General features: G+C 41.0%; 1 protein-coding gene across 1 annotated transcript in view; it reads right to left on the bottom strand.

Moving 5' to 3' along the window:
- Nucleotides 1-826: 826 nt before the first annotated feature.
- The window catches only part of LOC308079424 (uncharacterized protein), a 28,005-nt gene continuing 9,165 nt past the window's right edge, over nt 827-19,666 (bottom strand). Inside the window, exons 3-18 of the mRNA XM_080420900.1 lie at nt 15,095-15,729; nt 13,275-14,967; nt 12,922-13,188; nt 12,325-12,741; nt 11,660-12,049; nt 9,807-10,199; nt 8,975-9,367; nt 8,127-8,519; nt 7,364-7,615; nt 7,014-7,262; nt 6,520-6,780; nt 6,020-6,322; nt 5,514-5,783; nt 5,311-5,394; nt 5,065-5,176; nt 827-4,836 (exon numbers count right to left, since the gene is read on the bottom strand). Coding sequence (XP_080277026.1) covers nt 3,520-4,836; nt 5,065-5,176; nt 5,311-5,394; nt 5,514-5,783; nt 6,020-6,322; nt 6,520-6,780; nt 7,014-7,262; nt 7,364-7,615; nt 8,127-8,519; nt 8,975-9,367; nt 9,807-10,199; nt 11,660-12,049; nt 12,325-12,741; nt 12,922-13,188; nt 13,275-14,967; nt 15,095-15,428 — 7,128 coding nt within the window. The 5' untranslated portion in view covers nt 15,429-15,729 and the 3' untranslated portion in view covers nt 827-3,519. The remainder of the gene's footprint in view (nt 4,837-5,064; nt 5,177-5,310; nt 5,395-5,513; nt 5,784-6,019; nt 6,323-6,519; nt 6,781-7,013; nt 7,263-7,363; nt 7,616-8,126; nt 8,520-8,974; nt 9,368-9,806; nt 10,200-11,659; nt 12,050-12,324; nt 12,742-12,921; nt 13,189-13,274; nt 14,968-15,094; nt 15,730-19,666) is intronic.

Here is a 19,666-nt window from a genome sequence, read left to right as displayed (position 1 = left end):
TGGGAACGATGTACAAAAAAGAATTTCACCCACTTTTTTACCTTGTAAACCTGTGATGTGACAATAAAACTGATTCTGATTCTGATTCTGATTCTGATTAAGTGGTTAACTGTCTGAAAATGCATATACAACAACTCTCTCTCACCTAAGGGGTCCTTGGACTGAAAAACGTTGAAGACCCCTGTCCTAAAGGGACATAGCGTTGTTATCGTCTTAAGTCGTAGGAACATCATTATGTTGTGGCCACGACTTACAAGCAGTGATGGAAGAAGAAGTACTCACATATTGTTTTACTGAAGTAAAAGTATCGATACCGCAATGTAGATATAGTCTACAAGTAGAAGTCCTGTATTCAAAATGTACTTGAGTAAAAGTACAAAAGTATCGGCATCAAAATATACTTAAAGTACCAAAAGTAGAAGTACTAATTGTGCAGAATGTCCCATTTCACAAAATGTATTATAGCAGATCTACAAGCTCACAATGCCTTGCATCGTGACACATTGTGATAACAATCAAAATCTACAAAGTAACTAGTAACTAGTTTTCATATACTGTAGGTGTAGTAGTGGAGTAGAAGTAAAAGTATTGAAAATTGTAAATACTGATGAAAATGAAAGATACCTCAAAATTTGACTAACGTACGTACAGCACTGTTTAGAAGTAAACCATGGCACATATGTGGAATGGCCTTGTTTTAACTTAATCAGTTCAAATATAATCTATTTTGGGGGGTCGCAACCTGAAGTTTGACAACCACTCTGTTAGAAGAATGGAGGATCAATCTGGGATATTTTTTTTTTTCATTCATAAAACCACAAAAATGCAATTTTGTAGTTTTTATTAATTGAAATGTATAAAGGCACTGTAGAAAACTGTAAAATAAATAAATAAATAAATAAATAAATAAATAAATAAATAAATAAATAAATAAATAAATAAATAAATAAATAAATAAATAAATAAATAAACTAGAAAATGTGCTCCTCGGAGCACAAGTCTCCGCCAGCAGACTATAGCAATTATATTATCATAGCAATAACTAATGAGATACAGTAGAGTAAAAGATATATATTTTAGTTAAATAAAAAGGTGTATGTTAAAGAAATATTTATTCAAAAAAAAATGATTTAAAAATCATATTTTGTCTTCTAATGTTTAAAAAAATGTTTAAAAAAATGTTTAAAAAATGTTTAAAAAAAGATAGGATGAAAAAAAGAGATCCAAAAAATTATTTATTTATGTATTTCTTACAAAAATTTATATACTATGACGCATCTGATATATATCAATTATATTATCATAGCAATAACTAATGAGATACAGTAGGGTAAAATATATATCTTTTAGTTAAACAAAAAGTTCTAATACTTCTAAAAGTTCTAAAAGTTCTAATAATTAAGATGATTAATTTCATTCTTTCTTTATGATACTTAGCTCTGTTTAATTGAAGCAATGCTCTGTTTACATTGAAGCAATCTATCATATGGGAGTCGTCGTAATTGACTGGTTTGTTCAAATACTTGTCTGTCTTCTTCATCTTCATTGTCTTGAACAGTTTCAGCAGTTGATTGGTGTGTTTGATCTATGTCAGTTTTCTCTAGTGCTACATAATGTATTTGATCAAGGTGGCCAATTGTTATAGTATTAAGACTTCGGCCTTGTTGTGGGATCAATTCAACTCTAGTCCTCTTCTGTGTTACTGTTGTAGATGAGTATGCTTTCTTAGCTTTGGCCTTCTGCGCCTTTGTTTGACCAATGTTACACACATACGCACGAGGGACACACACACGCACGGACGGGTGATTTGGACTAGAAGATACTGTTCCAATCAAGACTGATTGATCCTGTCTTACCTCGCTTCAAAAACGTAAACGGCTTTTTGAAGGTACACACCTATTTATAGAATTGTATTTCGTCATGCATCCCTCTAGCCAATCAAAGGCATTGGTGTCAACATATTAACACGTATTAAGACTTCGGCCTTGTTGTGGGATCAATTCAACTCTAGTCCTCTTCTGTGTTACTGTTGTAGATGAGTATGCTTTCTTAGCTTTGGCCTTCTGCACCTTTGCTTGACCAATGTTAGGTGTTCTCAGAGGGACACACACACGCACGGACGGGTGATTTGGACTAGAAGATACTGTTCCAATCAAGACTGATTGATCCTGTCTTACCTCGCTTCAAAAACGTAAACGGCTTTTTGAAGTGACACACCTATTTATAGGATTGTATTTCGTCATGCGTCCTTCTAGCCAATCAGAGACATTGATGTCAACATATTGACACGTATTAAGACTTCGGCTTTGTTGTGGGATCATTTCAACTCTAGTCCTCTTCTGTGTTACAATTGTAGATGAGTATGCTTTCTTAGCTTTGGCCTTCTGCGCCTTTGCTTGACCAATGTTAGGTGTTCTCAGAGGGAAACACACACGCACAGACGGGTGATTTGGACTTACTGAAGGTACTGTTCCAATCAAGTCTGATTGATCCTGTTTTACCTCACTTCAAAAAGTAGAGGCTTTTTGAAGTGACACACCTATTTATAGAATTTTATTTCGTCACGCGTCCCTCTAGCCAATCAGAGGCATTGGTGTCAACAAATTGACACGTGTCACGTGGAGCTTGCCCAATGTTAGCTTGGCTAACAATGTTTGCTCACACACGGCGGGACGAAGCGAAAACATATTCTCCACCTTCGGCGGAGACAATAAATAAATAAATAAATAGAGAATACATTCAATGGCTTTGAGTCATTAGACACATATTTATCACACTGTTGAGCAATGACATCATTGTCAAGAAAATAACTCGGCTCTCCAGCTCTACAGGGGGGTCACGTTATATAAAATAAATATAACATTACTATACAGTAATCGTCAGTCGCCCATCTCATCCTATAGCTTGCCTATAACAAATTTAAGATCAGATTAAAAATACATATCATTCCAGGCAGAGGGAGCACAGTACATTCACACACAACTCAGTGCAAGTTCTGGGTACTGAGGCATGTCAGTAGTCTGTTAGCCCAGTGTTTATCTCTAGCCCTGTGGACTGCCTGTGAGTCACTTGTATCATGCGGTATATAATGTACAATAGAGAGTCGCGCGCATGCGTGGCTGTCTGTCTGCGTCTCCAAGCTGTTTGCGCGTCTGGGTCTCCAACAAGTTAGGTCTGCGCATGTGTAGCCCCCACAGTCAAATTAGCCAGAACCGGCGTGCAACAGACCTGCCAATCGGGCTCAGCCCTATTGGCATGACTGGTAACACGTCGGACTGGCGAGTGGGAACCTCGGGTTCAATCCCAGCTCACTGCGTTCCACTACACATGCTTGGCTGTCTAAGTCTCCAAGCTGTTTGTCTGTCTGCCTCTCCAACAAGTCAGGTCAACGGCTAGACGGGAGGGCCGCGCAGCGGCCCGAACCTCTATATTACATTCAGCATTCTGTGAGGTGCACAGTAAAATCCTGTAGCCAAATTTAGCCAAATGTAGCCTTATGGAAAGATGGAAAGATATCAACTAACATATCAACTTAAGATGTTTAGCGAGTTGTGGGTCGATATCACAGAGAATCAATATCATGCTTGAACTCGCATCAGGTCCTTTTTTCCTCACTGTAGTAATGACAAAACGAGCTTTGTCCTCCCTCCCCCGCATATCTTTGGTCGCATCCTGCTCAGACTCGTTTAAAACCCTCTTCTCATACAGTTTGTCTATGATCCATGAGAGAGTGGGATGTGAAACGCTTGTTATAAAGCTGCTCTGACAAGAAAACAGTCTGTCTTTTGGTGAATCACTCAGTGTTTGCTTAACTTGTTGATTTCTTAAAAAAGGGGCTGAAAGGCATACATAGCGTTCCAATGCACAGTCTGAGGTGTTACTGTCTTTTAGACACACTGTAACATGATCCCTAATCCCTCCCTTGAAAATTACTTGAAATGTGTCGATGTAATTCTTATAGGATGATTCGTCAACTTTAAACGTTTTTTCACGTGGTTGAATGATGATGGAATCATCTGTAGGGGAAGTGGAGAGGGTATATTTCTGATTTGGGATTAGATCACATGAAGGTGTTACAATGTAAATCTCTTCTGGATGTCTGGTCCCCCTTTCGTTCAGCACTTCACGCAGCACAACACTCATAGGAAGCAGTAATACCTTCAGGAATGAATGAGGATCATCAGCAATTGGTGGTATATAAAACAATAACACCAATGCCTCGATAGGACTTTGGCTGTCGGCATCAGTGACGTTACCATAGGCAGAAAATCCAGTTACATTTATGATAACATGAGTTTCAGTGATCACATCAGGCCTGATAAGCTCAATCTCCTCATCCATCACATGGGCAACAGACAAGGATCTGTCTCTACCCATGGAGAGGATCTGACAATGTGGAAGGTGTAACTGACGCACAGACCTCTGAGTACATTTGATGTCAAACAGTGGTCCTGCAGGCCTCTTGCCATGCTGGGCTAGAAGCCTTCGGTTCCAAGGGACTGTCCTGTAAGTCACATCTCCCTCTGCCACCATCTTAAACACCAGGCCGGTCACGCTGCATTGGAACAGTCCTAATTGGGAGCAGTGGAATGTGTAGCTTTCCTTGTTTTCAGCAACAATGACGTCAGGTGTAATTTTCTGTGTTTTGTCCAGTAGTGTAACGTCATTTAAGCTGTGGGACCGCTTTGCTCTGAAACTTGCCTCGTTCTCTATAAATGGAATTTGGCTCAATGAGGGTAAGCTGCGAGAACGAGGCAGGGAGCTTGATTCTCCCATCCTACAACCACTGATGCGTGGTCCATCAGTTTCCATCTCACCATGCAAAGGCATATTTCCCTAAAAAAGAGAACAAAGAATATCAAATCAAATCATGGATATACAATAAAATAATAAAATAAAATAAGCAAAAAAAGTAATAGAAATCACCCTCCCCGTCTGGCTTCCCTCCCCTGAACCTGTGCCAATTGTGTTTGTATAGATGCTCAACACAACAATGTACAATTTCAGATAAAGACTCTCAAGTTTGATCCATTAAGGACAGTTGACTATAACATTTACATTTACCATGACACATTTGTCTTCTTGGAACAAAGCCTGCTGTTGATTGGTTGACCATATTTCAAAGCGTTTGTCTTTCAGGAAGGGGCTTGTGTCCACGAAGCAGTTGTTGAAGAGTCTGGAAAGACATCAAAGGACGGAACATTTGACTTCAACAGGCATGATGTGTTTAGTAAACCATGTTGATGATTGATTCTCTACACGCCTGAGAACAATACGTTCTTCTATTAATAATGCACACATTCTACTCACCGTACAGTGTGGATGGAGGTATTGATGGAGAGCAGCTGGAGTAATCGCTCCGTTAGAGCATCAGTGAGTTGATTGTGACTGAGACTACAACAACACAAGGAAGACAAAGGAATAAATTAGTACCTCATGGTCACGCACGCACGCACACGCACACGCGCACGCGCGCACGCGCACACACATACACATTCTATAAGACGACTCACTCCAGGACGTGTGCTTTGTGCAGGTGGGGGATCAGAGTCTCTAGTAGCTGGTCAGTGAGTTGAGAGTGACTGAGGTCCAGTTCTGTCAGTCCCTCAGAGTGTTCCAGAACCAGGGCCAAACATCTGCAGGCCTTCTGATCTAGTCTGGTCTCACTGAGGTCCAGCTCTCCACCCAGGGCTCCAGCCAGGGAACCTGCTCTCATCACTGTGTTCCTTTCACTGCCCACAAAGACCAGAGATAGGAGCTGGAGAAGGAGGGGTTTGCTGCATCTGGAGAAGAAATGCAGAACATAGAGATAAATGTGGTTATAAACCGCGCCTACAGCATCCCCGGCGGGAATTAAACCCAAGACCTTTTGCTGTGAGGCGACAGCGCTACCGACTGCGCCACCGTGCCCCCTCTCATCTTAGATTTAACCTAATGTTCAAACACTGCGTCAAGTCAACACATAATGAGACCAGTGATGAAAAAGCAACAGCAGGCAGCAAAGTGTTGTCCTTCTCACCTCAGATGGACTCTGTTGAGGACAGGGAACAACAGGTCCAGTCCACTGTCCTCTACCTCACAGTCTGATAGGATGAGCTGTGTGTCCTGGCTGCTGCTGTGTCCCAGGACAGTAGAGATGTCCCTGCAGTGTGTGACAGTCAGAGACAGAGACACCACCTGCTGTTGCTCTGACAGGTCCACAGAGGAGGAGCAGGACAGATCCAATCTGTACTGTAGAGCTCTGAGCATACCTGCTGCCCCCTGCTGTGTCTGACAGGTAGTGCAGCAGTGGAGGAACGCCAGCAGCAGACTCCTGTCAACACTTGTATGAGGATGTACAACATAACACATTAAATCATCACTTTACTAATTAATATCATTAACATGAAAATACATAACCATACAAAGCAACTAGACAACTTGAATGATCTAGGATGTATACAACATGTTTATGTTCACACTGCTTATTCTACTGTAAAGGCATGTTACAGCATTGATAATTGGCTACATCCCACTTACCTGAGATGAGAGACTTTGTCCAGAGAGTACAGGATGTTCTTAACTGCTTCTGGTGGAATGGAGGTCCACAACAGACTGAGTTCTGTCACTTTGTCACAGTGTTTGAGGGTAAAGAGCAGAGCATCACAGTCCACTGTGTCCAGCTCTGTGTTGTTCAGGTTGATTACATATTCTAAGGACCTCAATAAACTGGACACATAGCTACTGGAACGACATTTATATGTCTCTCTGATGGCACCCAATGTAAATCTGGGACTGGGTCTGAAAACATGGATTATTGTTAGCATAGAATACTGAGCTACAATTACAGTAACACTGTAACTGTAATATGTACTACATTTTTTTTATTGTAAAAAAAACATTTTATATATATATATATATATATATATATATATATATATATATATATATATATATATATATATATATATAAACACATATATGGTCTACAATACAAAAACTATATTCCGATACAGTGATCATTTTAAACTCACCTTTTAAATACAACTCTGTCCAGAAAGGGTAAAAGACCTGTGATGTTTCTCTCTGAGATCCTGTTCTTCCTCAAGTCCACAGTGAACATTTGGTCTGATGACTGCTGTAGCAAATAGAGAAGAACCTCCCTGTCTAGAGAGCAGGAGGTCAGATCTCCCCCAACCTTCTCCAGGAAAGACTTTGCCAGGTCCTCATCCTGAGCTGTAAACACAACACCAGCCAGCTCCTGCAGAACCTCTGGACACAGTCTAATGGAAGTATGGATCAGAGTATGTGGACAAATTAATTAACATGTTTAGAATGGAGTTAGTTAAGGTGTTTTATTGCTCAACAAAACAAACTGATTTACTTGATTGTCAGTTGATCATGGTGACTCAACAGTGGAAGGAGGAGGTATGAATGGATGCTGGACTTGGTCAAGTCCAAACATCTGACTGACCAGTGTCTCAGCAGGGATGCCACATTACTAACAACTCTGGACAATAGTCTCTCCGATTGTGGTGTGGTCTTTAGAAGTGAAAGCTCTTCAATAGCTACTGGACAGGGCAAACGTCCTGCCCTTACCGATCGAAAAAGTAGCAATACCATGCTTTCACACAGTCTGAAAATCAAGGAAAAATAAATAAAACATTTTAGGTATGAACTCTACTAATCCTAACTACACAGCTACAGTACATCATATGAATCAGAGTCAAGCTTACATTTAGATTTTAGGAATAATGGCCAAAATCTTAACATAATCTAAAACAGCCTACCCTAGACTTTGGATTCGTGCAACATGTCTAAAAAGAAGTTACATCTGGTCTCAGGACCAGATCCACTCTAGAGCCACAGAAATGCAGAAGATATATTTTCTACTTCATCATTTGACACTGTCCTGTGGCGAAAATAGCCAATCTCGAAGTTCACAATGCATCGCATCATGTCACGTTGTAAGCTTGTAGATCTGCATTTGCGTTTTTTTGTTGTTGAAAAGTAAAATGTTTGCCTATAATAACATGCCCAAAATAGGGACACCGGATTGAAAGATAAGATTACATAAACCATACCTCATTATCTAAACATATCTATTGAGCTTTTATATGTAAACAAATATTAATTAAAAAAATAACCTGAGTTTTGAGATGTAGGGTAGACACTGAAGGAAGATCCTCACTTCACTCTCTTCATCTGACCAGCCTCTCAGCTCTACTGGTTTCTTCTCTGGTTGGAGTTTCAGCACCTCTAGGAGAAGAGAGACCTTTCTCTCTGAGAGGTCTATGGACCAGACAGTAGGAGCTGATTGGTAAACTGGTTGTAATGCTGGAAGAACACTCTTGCGTGTTTGAGTCTCATAGTCTTTAACATAGGAGTACAGGTCTAGAATGAAGTCCCATTTGTGAGACCAATATTCAGACAGTGAAAACACTTGCTCTATTGTTTGTGTGTTTAACCTCTCATGGATAACTGCTTGCACGCACAGATTCATCAGAAACCTGTGTCCTGTTTGATTCTGAGAAGTAAACCTGTGAAGTTTATGAAACATAAAAGGAATCAGAATGAAACACTTGATCTTAAAACATCATGTAATTATACAAGTAACAAAAGGTAATCATGTGTAGCTAAAATACCAGAATTACATTTGAACTAGCTTTCATCAAATCTAGTATAAAAGACTAATACATAAATTAATGATACAGGATAGCAAGATCCATAAATGTCAACATAAATTTATAGCTGTATGCTAATAACAAAGATAACTTTAAGAGAAAACATTTTAAGCTCCTGCTCATACTGTACGCTTGGAATTCCACACAATGAATAACCATAACATCTTATTCAAGTTGGCCCTAAATGAACATTCATGTTAATTATTCAAATACCCCTTTGTGAGAGATGCCGTTGCCTTCTTTAAAAATAATGTAATTTCTGAAAGTTTAAATGTGATGATGTAAAGAGTATTCAATATAATCCCAGTTACCTGAGCTTTGAGATGTAGGGTAGACACTGAAGGAAGATCCTCACTTCACTCTCTTCATCTGACCAGCCTCTCAGCTCCACGGGTTTCTTCTCTGGTTGGAGTTTCAGAATCTCTAGGAGAAGAGAGACCTTTCTCTCTGAGAGGTCTATGGACCAGACAGTAGGAGCTGATTGGTAAACTGGTTGTAATGCTGGAAGAACACTTCTGCCTGTTTGAGTCTCATAGTCTTTAACATAGGAGTACAGGTCTAGAATGAAGTCCCAGTTGTGATGCCAATATTCAGACACTGAAAACACGTCCTCTATTGTTTGTGTGTTTAACCTCTGAGATTGAGCTGCTTGCACGCACAGATTCATCAGAAACCTGTGTCCTGTTTGATTCTGAGAAGTAAACCTGTGTAGTTTATGAAACATAAAAGGAATCAGAATGAAAAACTTGATTCATGATCTTAAAACATCTTGTATTTATACAAGTAAAAAAAGGTTATCATGTGTAGCTAAAATACCAACATTCTATTTGAACCAGCTTTCATCAAATCTGAAGTATAAAAGACTAATACATAAATTAATGATACAAGATAGTTAAGATCCATAATTGTCAACACACATTTATAGCTGTATGCTAAAAGAGAACTCCTGTTCATACGCTTGGAATTCAACACAATAAATTACCGTAACATCTTATTCAAGTTGGCCCTAAATGAACATTCATGTTAATTATTCAAATACACCTTTGTGGGAGATACAGTTGCCTTCTTTAAAAATAATGTTATTAGTATTACTGAAAGTTTAAATGTGATGATGTAAAGAGTATTCAATATAATCCAAGTTACCTGAGCTTTGAGATGTAGGGTAGACACTGCAGGAAGATCCTCACTTCACTCTCGTCATCTGACCAGCCTCTCAGCTCCACGGGTTTCTTCTCTGGTTGGAGTTTCAGCATCTCTAGGAGAAGAGAGACCTTTCTCTCTGAGAGGTCTATGGACCAGACTGTAGGAGCTGATTGGTAAACTGGTTGTAATGCTGGAAGAACACTCTTGTGTGTTTGAGTCTCATAGTCTTTGACATGGGAGTACAGGTCTAGAAGGAGGTCCCATTTGTGAGACCAATATTCAGACACTGAAAATACGTCCTTTATTGTTTGTGTGTTTAACCTCTGAGATTGAGCAGCTTGCACGCACAGATTCATCAGAAACCTGTGTCCTGTTTGATTCTGAGAAGTAAACCTGTAGATAATGAAAAACATGGGGAATAAATATAAAACATGAATCTAAAACTAATCTGTGTCATCGAGCCATTGCACCAGTGCAAACCTGATTTTAGTGCCTAGTTGTTCTAGCGTGATCAGGACGCATGCTATCTTCCCCACAGACTTTGCGCTTCAACTTAATACCAGCTTCGACCTAGTCTTATTCTACCTATATTAGAATTGGCTTAAGGGAGGACCGGCCAGCAGTTGGGCGGGCGGACGGAAGGACATCGCGCTCATGTCACAAATATGGAGTGTGTTGTCTAACCTCAATGCGTCGTCATGGCATCAGGCGCAAACAAATCACTCAGCTCCATATATGGTCACAAAAGGGGCATGCCCATATATGGGCATGTACTGATGACATCAGGGATCTTCATATACTGACAGATAAATATAATACAGTATGTAACTAGAAAATGTGCTCCTCGGAGCACAGGTCTCCGCCAGGCGAGGTGGTAAAAGAAAGTACTGTTCCTGATTAATCCTGTCTTACCTATTTATATTACATATTGTGATGTCACGTGAAGCTTGACCAATGTTAGCTGTGAGCGGACGGACACACACACGGACGGACAGAGGGTAAAACATGCCTTCAGCCTGGCGGAGACAATAATATAACTTAACTTAAGAATGTCATCAATCCATAGGGTCATTGTGCCATTCTTTACTGTATCTGTCTCTGTAGTTATCCACATCAATATCCATTTGGAGATCTGAGGGTGCACATAACGCGGATAATAATAATAATACGGATAATTCATTATCCGTATTATATGGCGAGTGTGCGTTTCCATCAGCCATTTTCCGTATGAATGTATAATAAATGTACATTGTTTTTGTGCTCAAACAGCAGATAAACAAATGTTCAAGCACTTGTGTTCCTTCATTAATCCTATTAGGCCTAATAATTAAGTTTGTGCTGTTATGTGTCTCCAACATGAGGAGAGACACGGAGAGAAACATTAACAAAGTCGTCCTCACACCTAATTCTCAACAAATATCTGTGATTCAAAGTTTCCTGTCAGCTGCAAAAGTGTGACTGTTAATTCCTTGTGTCAATTGTGTTTGTATCACCACCATTTAGGCTATTCAAAGACAATGATTTGAAATGTGAGTGGTGCTGCGTTGTGCATTTGCTCCAAAACAAACCACTCAGTTTCATTAATCCATCTATCCCACACCTGTAATCAGCAACAGGTGGTTCTTAAGTCAATTAATCAAATATGATAGCAAAAACCATAGCAAAATACATAGTTGTAAACATAGATGTATGCTAATACTAAAGAGAAAACATTTCATGGTATAAGTTTTGATAATTCAAATTCACCTTTGTGAGAGAGCTAGAGTAACATTATTTGTGTTAAATGTATTACTGAGATTTTAAATGTAATGAGTTGAAACTAAAACTATTCAATATAAAACAATCCCAGTTACCTGAGCTTTGAGATGTAGGGTAGACATTGAAGGAAAACTTTCACTTCACTCTCCTCATCGGACCAGCCTCTCAGCTCTACTGGTTTCTTCACTGGTTGGAGTTTCAGCATCTCTAGGAGGAGGGAGACCTTTCTCTCTGAGAGGTCTATGGACCAGACTGTGGGTGCCGGCAGGTCAACTCGTTGAAATGCTGGAAACACACTCTGGTGTGTTTCAGTCTCATAGTCTTTGACATGGGAGTACAGGTCTAGAATGAAGTCCCATTTGTGAGACCAATATTCAGACAGTGAAAACACTTGCTCTATTGTTTGTGTGTTTAACCTCTCATGGAGAACTGCTTGCATGCACAGATTCATCAGAAACCTGTGTCCTGACTGACTCGAAGTAAACCTGTATATTGTGAAAAATGTTACTCATGTGTTAATGTTAATCATGTTACTATTGCGACTGAGCAGGGATGCAGATAATATTGGGTAATGAAGTCGTTGGTTGCCATGTTATTTATTATTTATTATTTATATATAAAGAGAAAAAATATCTTGCTCTAAGCAGGGGAATTAACATTCATATAAATTATTCAAAAAGTAACCTTATCCAAATAAGGTAAAACATATTTTATTACTGAGATTGGTCAATTATTCAATTTACAACATAATCCCAGTTACCTGAGTTGTGAGATGTAGGGTAGACACTGAAGGAAAATCTTCACTTCATTCTCTTCATCTGACCAGCCTCTCAGCTCAACATGTTTCTTCTCTGGTTGGAGTTTCAGACATTCTAGGAGGACAGAGACTTTCCTCTCTGAGAGGTCTATGGACCAGACTGTAGGATCTGGTGGGTAAAGTGGCTTCAGAATCGGAATAATATGTTTATATCCTTTACTGCTGATATGTAGGTAAAGATCAAGCAGGATGTCGTATCTCGTAGTGTAAACAGAGAACAATGACAGTAGTGTATTCACTGTACTCTGAAATACTTTCCTCTTATTAATTGCTGCATCCAGGCACAAATCTAGTAATAGCTTTTTTTCTTCTCCCTCCAGTAATTCAAGGAAACATTCCTGAACCTTTAAGTCTCTGAAACTTAATTGCAGTGGCAAAAAAAGAGAAAAGGGTCAGAAAACACATTTGTGGAAATTCTTTCTTAAAACATGATTGTTTCAAAGACCAGCCATTCAAGTGGCAAAGGGGATGTTGCTACATCTAATGAATTTAATTATTTAAGGAAATAATAAAGTATCATCATTACACTAAATCACACACCTGAGTTTGCTAATTTGAGGCACAGACTCCAACAGGGTCCATCTCAGATCTGCATAGGCACTGGTCTTCCCGTCCCAGAGGAGGCAGAGATGAACCCTCTCTGGACTGTTCTGCATGACTTTTACTGCTCTTTCAAACACTTGTCTTTTACCACAACTGGCTGGGAGGTGCAACTCATTTCCACCAAGGACAAGTAAACTGCTGTAGTCCATCTCCTCCTCACTGAGGAATAAAGCCTTCCAGAGCTGGCTTTTCAAGGTGTCACACCTGGAAGATGTGTACAGTAAGTGCTATGGTACATAAATTAGCTCAACTCTAGACCATATTGAGAGAAAATCAAAATCCATGCTTACCCATCCAGTTGAATATTTTTCAGGCAACCAAGTATTAAACTCAGTCCTTCTGCTGATAGAGTGTCCCCAAGTTTTAGCTGTATTTTTCTCTCTTGGGACTGACTGATTACATAAGACACAGCACAATAATGGTGAGGATCCAGATTCTCTTCACTCAAATCAAGGCAAAAATCCAGTTTGTCCAGAAAGTGAAGACAGGCCTCAGTTGACTGAGATTCATACAAGCATTTGCATAAGAACAGTATGTTGCTGTCATCAGTGTCACTGTGATCTTGGTTTAGTGGCGAAGAGAGAAATGTGTTTACCACATCTATGATGAAAGACTTGGATATCTCCTTCACCTGCTTATCTGGAGCCAGACATTTCAACATGTCAAGACTTTTCTTGCTACACAAACCACACAAGAATGGGATCAAATGTTTCATATACTTCTTCTCTTCAGTCAAACAATAGAGTAGAAGTTCAGTTATTTTGGCAGGATTCTTCAAAAACGATAATGCTGCAAAAAACTCCTGTATGGTATAGTGGAGAAATGCAGACTGGGGTTTCCATCCTGTAGATTCGAGTTGAACTTTAACGTTAACTGTGTTTAGTATGGGTGAATAAACACAGGTTATTTCACAAGGCAGATCTGGTATGTTCAGATATTTGCCTTTAGTTGCATCCAAAGCAGCCTGTGCCAAATCAGATGTTGCTTCACTGTATTCTTGGATATAGTTGTCTAGATTATTTTTGGTTATGTTCTTGCCACTGTGCTTTTCGATACAGCTGCAAAGAATCTTGAGGTATATTTCAGTTAATGTGCATGGTTCTTGAGTAGCCATAGAGTTTGTAATAGAAAAGCAGGCAACCACCATCAAGGCATATGCTGGGACATGGCAAAGACTGAACAATTCCAGATTGTTTTGAACATTGCTCAACTGCTCAGAGTTCAACATATTAGCCAAGTACTCTCTAATGGACTTTTTGCTGAAGCCTTTCACCTCCACTCTGAGAGAAGCCCAGTCATATAGAAAGTCTTCTGATTCATCCTCTGGTCTGCATATGATTATGATCTTTGCATCAGGTAGCAGATCCCCGTCCACAAGTTTCTGTATCACTGAGGAAGAGAGATCTGTGAGTCCATCAAAAATGATAGTAACCTTTTCAGAATTCCTCCTCATGTCCTCCAAGACCTCTTCTCTTGCTTCATCTAGTTCACTAAACGTATCTAAAAGATCCGCCAAGTTCACGGGATTTGGGATTATTTTCATATCGAAATAGAACATGTAATCTAGGTCCTTGTTGTTGCTTCCTCCCCACATTTTCAGCATTTGACATGCAGCTGTTGTTTTTCCAATTCCAGGCTTACCAACAAGAAGAAGTTTGTTCTTACGTGTTTTGAGCAAGTCATCTATAGATATTTCATGTTCATCCTCAGGAATGCAGGTCTTCAGTTTTTTAGACCGGGTTTTCTTGGTTTTCTTTTCTTTTTTGCTCTTGAAGAGTAACATTCTTTTATTTTTATGTGGCGTTTTTTCATTTTCATGCGTGTCTAACACCAGTGGAGTGTAAGTCAGATTTGAATACTTATACTTTGGCAGGCCTAGAAAACTGTTGCTTTTTTGAAAACTGTTGCTTTGTTTCCAAACATCTGATAGATGAACAGCTTTTTTCTTTAACTTTGCCTGGTATCTGTGGCATGGTCCTGCACCTAAAATGAAAATAATAGCAAATGGGTAAATGTTCAACTCTCACAACTCTATGTTCACAATGCAAAAAGTTATCTCAATATGTGTGTTAAATACTGTATTTGCTTATTTCGTCTTTACACACAGTACCTTCAGAATAGTTGATATCCATTTCAACATCCTCTTTGAAAGGAAAGCAGCTGATCCATTGGAGTAGTTCTGGTCCCAAGGTACTCTTAGTTTTGTCAATGATCTTTAGCAATTCATAGCAAGCTGCCTCCCCTTTGTATGTGACCCAGTCCAGTATTGTTCTTGTCTTATCAACGTCATCTTTCTCTGTCTGTATTTTGCTGACCTCCTCCTCAGTGAACACTTCTCCCTTATGCAGATCCTCAACAATAACAGAAAGATTTTGAAGTCCCCCCTCCAGGCGGGTTCTGGTGGTCTTGATGTAGTTCACAGCTGACTGACTTGTTCCTGCCATATCACTTTATTCTCCTATACTCCTAACCTATACTAATCTGAGTCCATAGGCTAGAGAAATGACAGTGTAAACTGACATTAAGTGTTTAATTCAACACTTTCTCCAAGCATTATCTGTTGTGTAAAAGTACTAAAATGTAAATACTGAAAACATTTAGTTACAGGTATGACTGGTTCTACCAGTCTTGTCCGTTATCTTCTGTGTTGTGTTCTATGCACTTCTGTGCTGATTGAAGTTCAGATCCAGACCACAAACATCTGCTGCTTGCTCTTTTAATTGGAACGGTATGGAGGTTGTGTCTCTGTACAAATCAATTAAAAAAAGAACAGAAATGACCAGTGATATGAAGTTCTTCCACACACAGATCAGATAATTACACAGACAACTCTCCTCTCGGTTAATACAGCGTGGACTCACATTTGGACTCACAAGATGTACACTTTGCATACTAATCACTGCATTCTGTTCTTGACTCCAATACGTAAATATATTACTAATTACTAATAACGTTACATCTCGTCATAACATAGTTACTATATACTTCAAATAATGTAAAATATTCTCATTTGTTATGACATTTTATCACAAGGTTGTATTGTGGTGACCCACATCGAGAGACATTGAGAGACATTCACCAAAGAGGGCTTGTCCCTTTAAGAACGGGGGTTAAAGGGACATTTCGCCGATTTAGCATCAAACCCCTATTTTTATGAAGTCCAGGACCCATAAACATGATCCTGGTGTGTTTTTTGTGTTTTATCTGTATTTTTAGATTTTTATCCATGTCACCGGCAACTCTGGGCGAAAACATCTGGGAACTCAGATTAGAGCTGTAAAAGCATGGCGTCAGCAAATATTCCAGAGTCCGACCATTCCATGGAGGAGGAAGACTACTTTGACATCATCTCGGAGTCAGAAGTACATTCGGGTTACTTATTTGAACCCGAGTACTCCGAAGAACAGCTTCAGCGAGGAGGAGGCAGCGGCCGCCGCTGCTCATTCAGCCAGGCGGGCAGCAGTACGCGTCGGGGGCGCTTCTTGGTGCCTGTGCACCAATTGTATGCCCATGGAGACAGAAGACGAGTCACTGTGTTGCCATGAATTCTTCCGTGCACAATTCCTGCTGGATGAGCTGCTGGATGAGCGAGATGCCAGGGGGGGACCAGCAGGGCAACCGATCTGTGTAACTGCGCACAACAGTTTTGGAGCTCACTTGGACCAACATAACTTGGAAACCTACTTCAGGATTCCCCAAAAGAACTGGGAGAATCAACCAGAACCAAGGGGGGCAGGTGGACGGTTGTCTCTCGAGTAAGTAACCATTGCTGTAAAGTTGCCACTATCACTATAATCTCACGTTGTATAGCTCGGGTAGACTAAACTAGCTGATGAAGGTACATGGAGCCAACACGCGTCCTGATCTGATTGCGTTGTTGCCTCTTTTCTAATAAAATAATAAGTAGCCTGTCCTATCGTACACGAGGGACACAACGTGAGCGCTGGCGTTATTGGATTTGTGGAGCCGTGTAAAGTTTGTTATTGTTTACTTTGACTGTAGGCTGTAGCCCTGAAACATGACTGTCATGGCGGAACTTCAACCTGGTTTTGGCACTTTCTCCATTTACAGAATACGTTCAGATTTCAAATATAAAGTTCTTACTCCGTGGCCACGGATGTTACAATTCGAATCGGGTGGGTCTAAGTACCCGTATCTTCCGTATTGTTTAATAAAAAACATTGTAATCGTTCGGATTACAATGTTTTTTATTAAACAACCTGGTGGCCATTTTCTCCTACTTCTCCTTGTGCTTTCAACTTTTACCTTACCTGATACCTATCCACTTCGTGCCTTGTGGCACATAAGGCCTTCACAGAGCGCTTCCACTTCTCACGGTCAGCTGCTGCAGTCCTCACTTCAGACCATGATTTCCATCCTGCTTCTTTTCTTTCCTTCTCAACGGTACGTCTCCAGGTGGTCTTTGGTCTTCCTTTTCTTCTTTTCCCTTCTGGTGCCCAGGTCATTGCTATGTTGCAGTCGTTGTTGTGGTCCTGCCTTAGTATGTGTCCAATCATCTTCCATCTTCTTAGCTTCACTTCCTCACTCAGCGGCTTCATCTCAGCTCTTTCTAGCAGGTCTTCAGTACTGACGTGATCTTGCCAATGTATACGGAGTATTCTTCGTAGGCATCTATTATGGAACACATCAACTGCCTTGTTGTCTCCTTTGTTCATTTTCCATGTTTCACATCCGTATAGCAATACTGGTACCACTAGTGTCTTGTACAGTCTTAGCTTGGTTCTTCTTGTGATGCTGTTGGAGCTCCAGGTCTTTTTAAGTCTGATGAATGCACCTCTTGCTTTTGACAGTCTATTCTTTAGGTCCTTCATACCGCCTCCCTCTTTACAAAGTGTGGCTCCTAAGTAAGTGAACTGGTCTACCTCTTCAATATCTTGTCCATTGATGTGAATTTTTTCCTGGTTTCTTGCGTTAATCCTCATTGTGCTTTCAACTAGGCGACCTTATCGGTTGGAAGGTGTATTGCACTCTGATACTTTATAACTCTATAGCAAAAATGGCCGCCGATCGGATTGAAAGGCTTTTTATTGAACAATACGGAAGATACGGGCACCTACACCCACCCGATTCAAATTGTAACATCCGTGGCCATGGGTAAGTATTTTATATTTGAAATCTGAACGTTTATGTAGATGTACGGACTGTACATGTAGAAAGTGCAAACACCAGGTTGAAGTTCCGCCATGACAGTCATGTTTCAGGGCTATTTTGTCCATAGACTTCATCTCATGACGTCGCCGGGTCCCGAAAATAGCAGATCTACAAGCTCACAACGTCTCCTACTCGACACTTTGTGAGCTTGTATGTCTGCTATTTTCGGCTCGCATGCAAGGCCAGATGGACAGAAGTCGTTGAATCAATCGACTTCACCCATTCTAGTCGCAAGGCGTGGCAGACCATCAACCAGCTCACAGGCAGAAATACAACACCCCACAGCTGCCCAGTCACAGCAAACGCCATCGCATCCCAGCTCCTGAAGAACGGCCGCTTCCCGGATGCTGACAAAGACTTTTCCCGACTGACATCGCGTGAGGTGTCTCGCATCTCGGGAGCGGCCAGTGTCGATTCCAACCTCTCGGGAGAATTCGCAGCAGAGGAACTCAGTGAGGCCATGAGCAAGCTCAAGCCAGGCAAATCCCCTGGCCGTGACAACATCCACCCGGAGTTTGTCATCCACCAGAGCACAACAACATCTGACTGGCTCTGTGCTTTCTACACATCATGCTACCGGAGATTAAAGCTCCCAAAGACTCCCAAAGTCATAGCTCTGCCGAAGCCAAATAAACCTGCAGAAGACCCCAAGTCATACAGACCAATCTCGTTGCTATGTGTCCCATTTAAGATCTTGGAGAGGATGATCCATAGCCGCATCGCCAGTGGTGGACTCACAGCTCCCACGGGAACAAGCAGGTTTCCGTCGCGGAAGATCAACAGCAGACCAGGTAACACTACTCTGTCAGGACATTGAGGACAGCTTCCAGGACAAAACGAAAGCTGGGGTAGTGTACCTGGATCTGACTGCTGCATATGACACTGTGTGGCACCGGGGACTCCACCTGAAGCTGCTGAGGACAATACCGGACCGCCACATGGTGAAATTCATCATGGAGACTCTTTCCAACCGCAGCTTCATCCTCCAGACCAGCAGTGGCCAGTGCAGTAGGCTCAGAAGACTGAGGAACGGGGTACCGCAGGGGTCTGTTCTCTTGCCGATGCTGTTCAATGTTTACATCCACGACTTACCTGATACAGCATCCAGAAAGTATGGCTACGCAGACGATCTTGCCATCATGCTGAGCCGACCAACGTGGAAGGCGATGGAAGAGGGTCTTAACGAAGACATGGGCACACTGGTAGCTTACCTTCGAAGGTGGCGTCTACAGCTCAGCGTCGGAAAGACAGTCGCAGCAGCATACCACCTTAGCACCAGAGAAGCCAGGAGGGAACTTGAGGTGCGCGTCGACAACAAATGTCTGGAGGTCCAGCAAGCCCCAAAGTATCTTGGAGTGCGTCTGGATCGGACATTATCCTTCAAACAACATCTGGAAGAAGTCAAGGCCAAGGTGACATCCAGGGTCGTGCTGATCCGCTGCCTCGCTGGAACAACCTGGGGAGCCTCCGCTAAGATGCTGCGAATATCCACCCAAGCCCTGGTCTTCTC

Source organism: Gymnoscopelus braueri (assembly GCF_963280865.1).
Source record: "Gymnoscopelus braueri genome assembly, chromosome: 23".
Taxonomy (NCBI): Eukaryota; Metazoa; Chordata; class Actinopteri; order Myctophiformes; family Myctophidae; genus Gymnoscopelus; species Gymnoscopelus braueri.
Note: the sequence above shows the minus strand (reverse complement) of the source record. Positions and strands in the feature narration are given on the sequence as shown.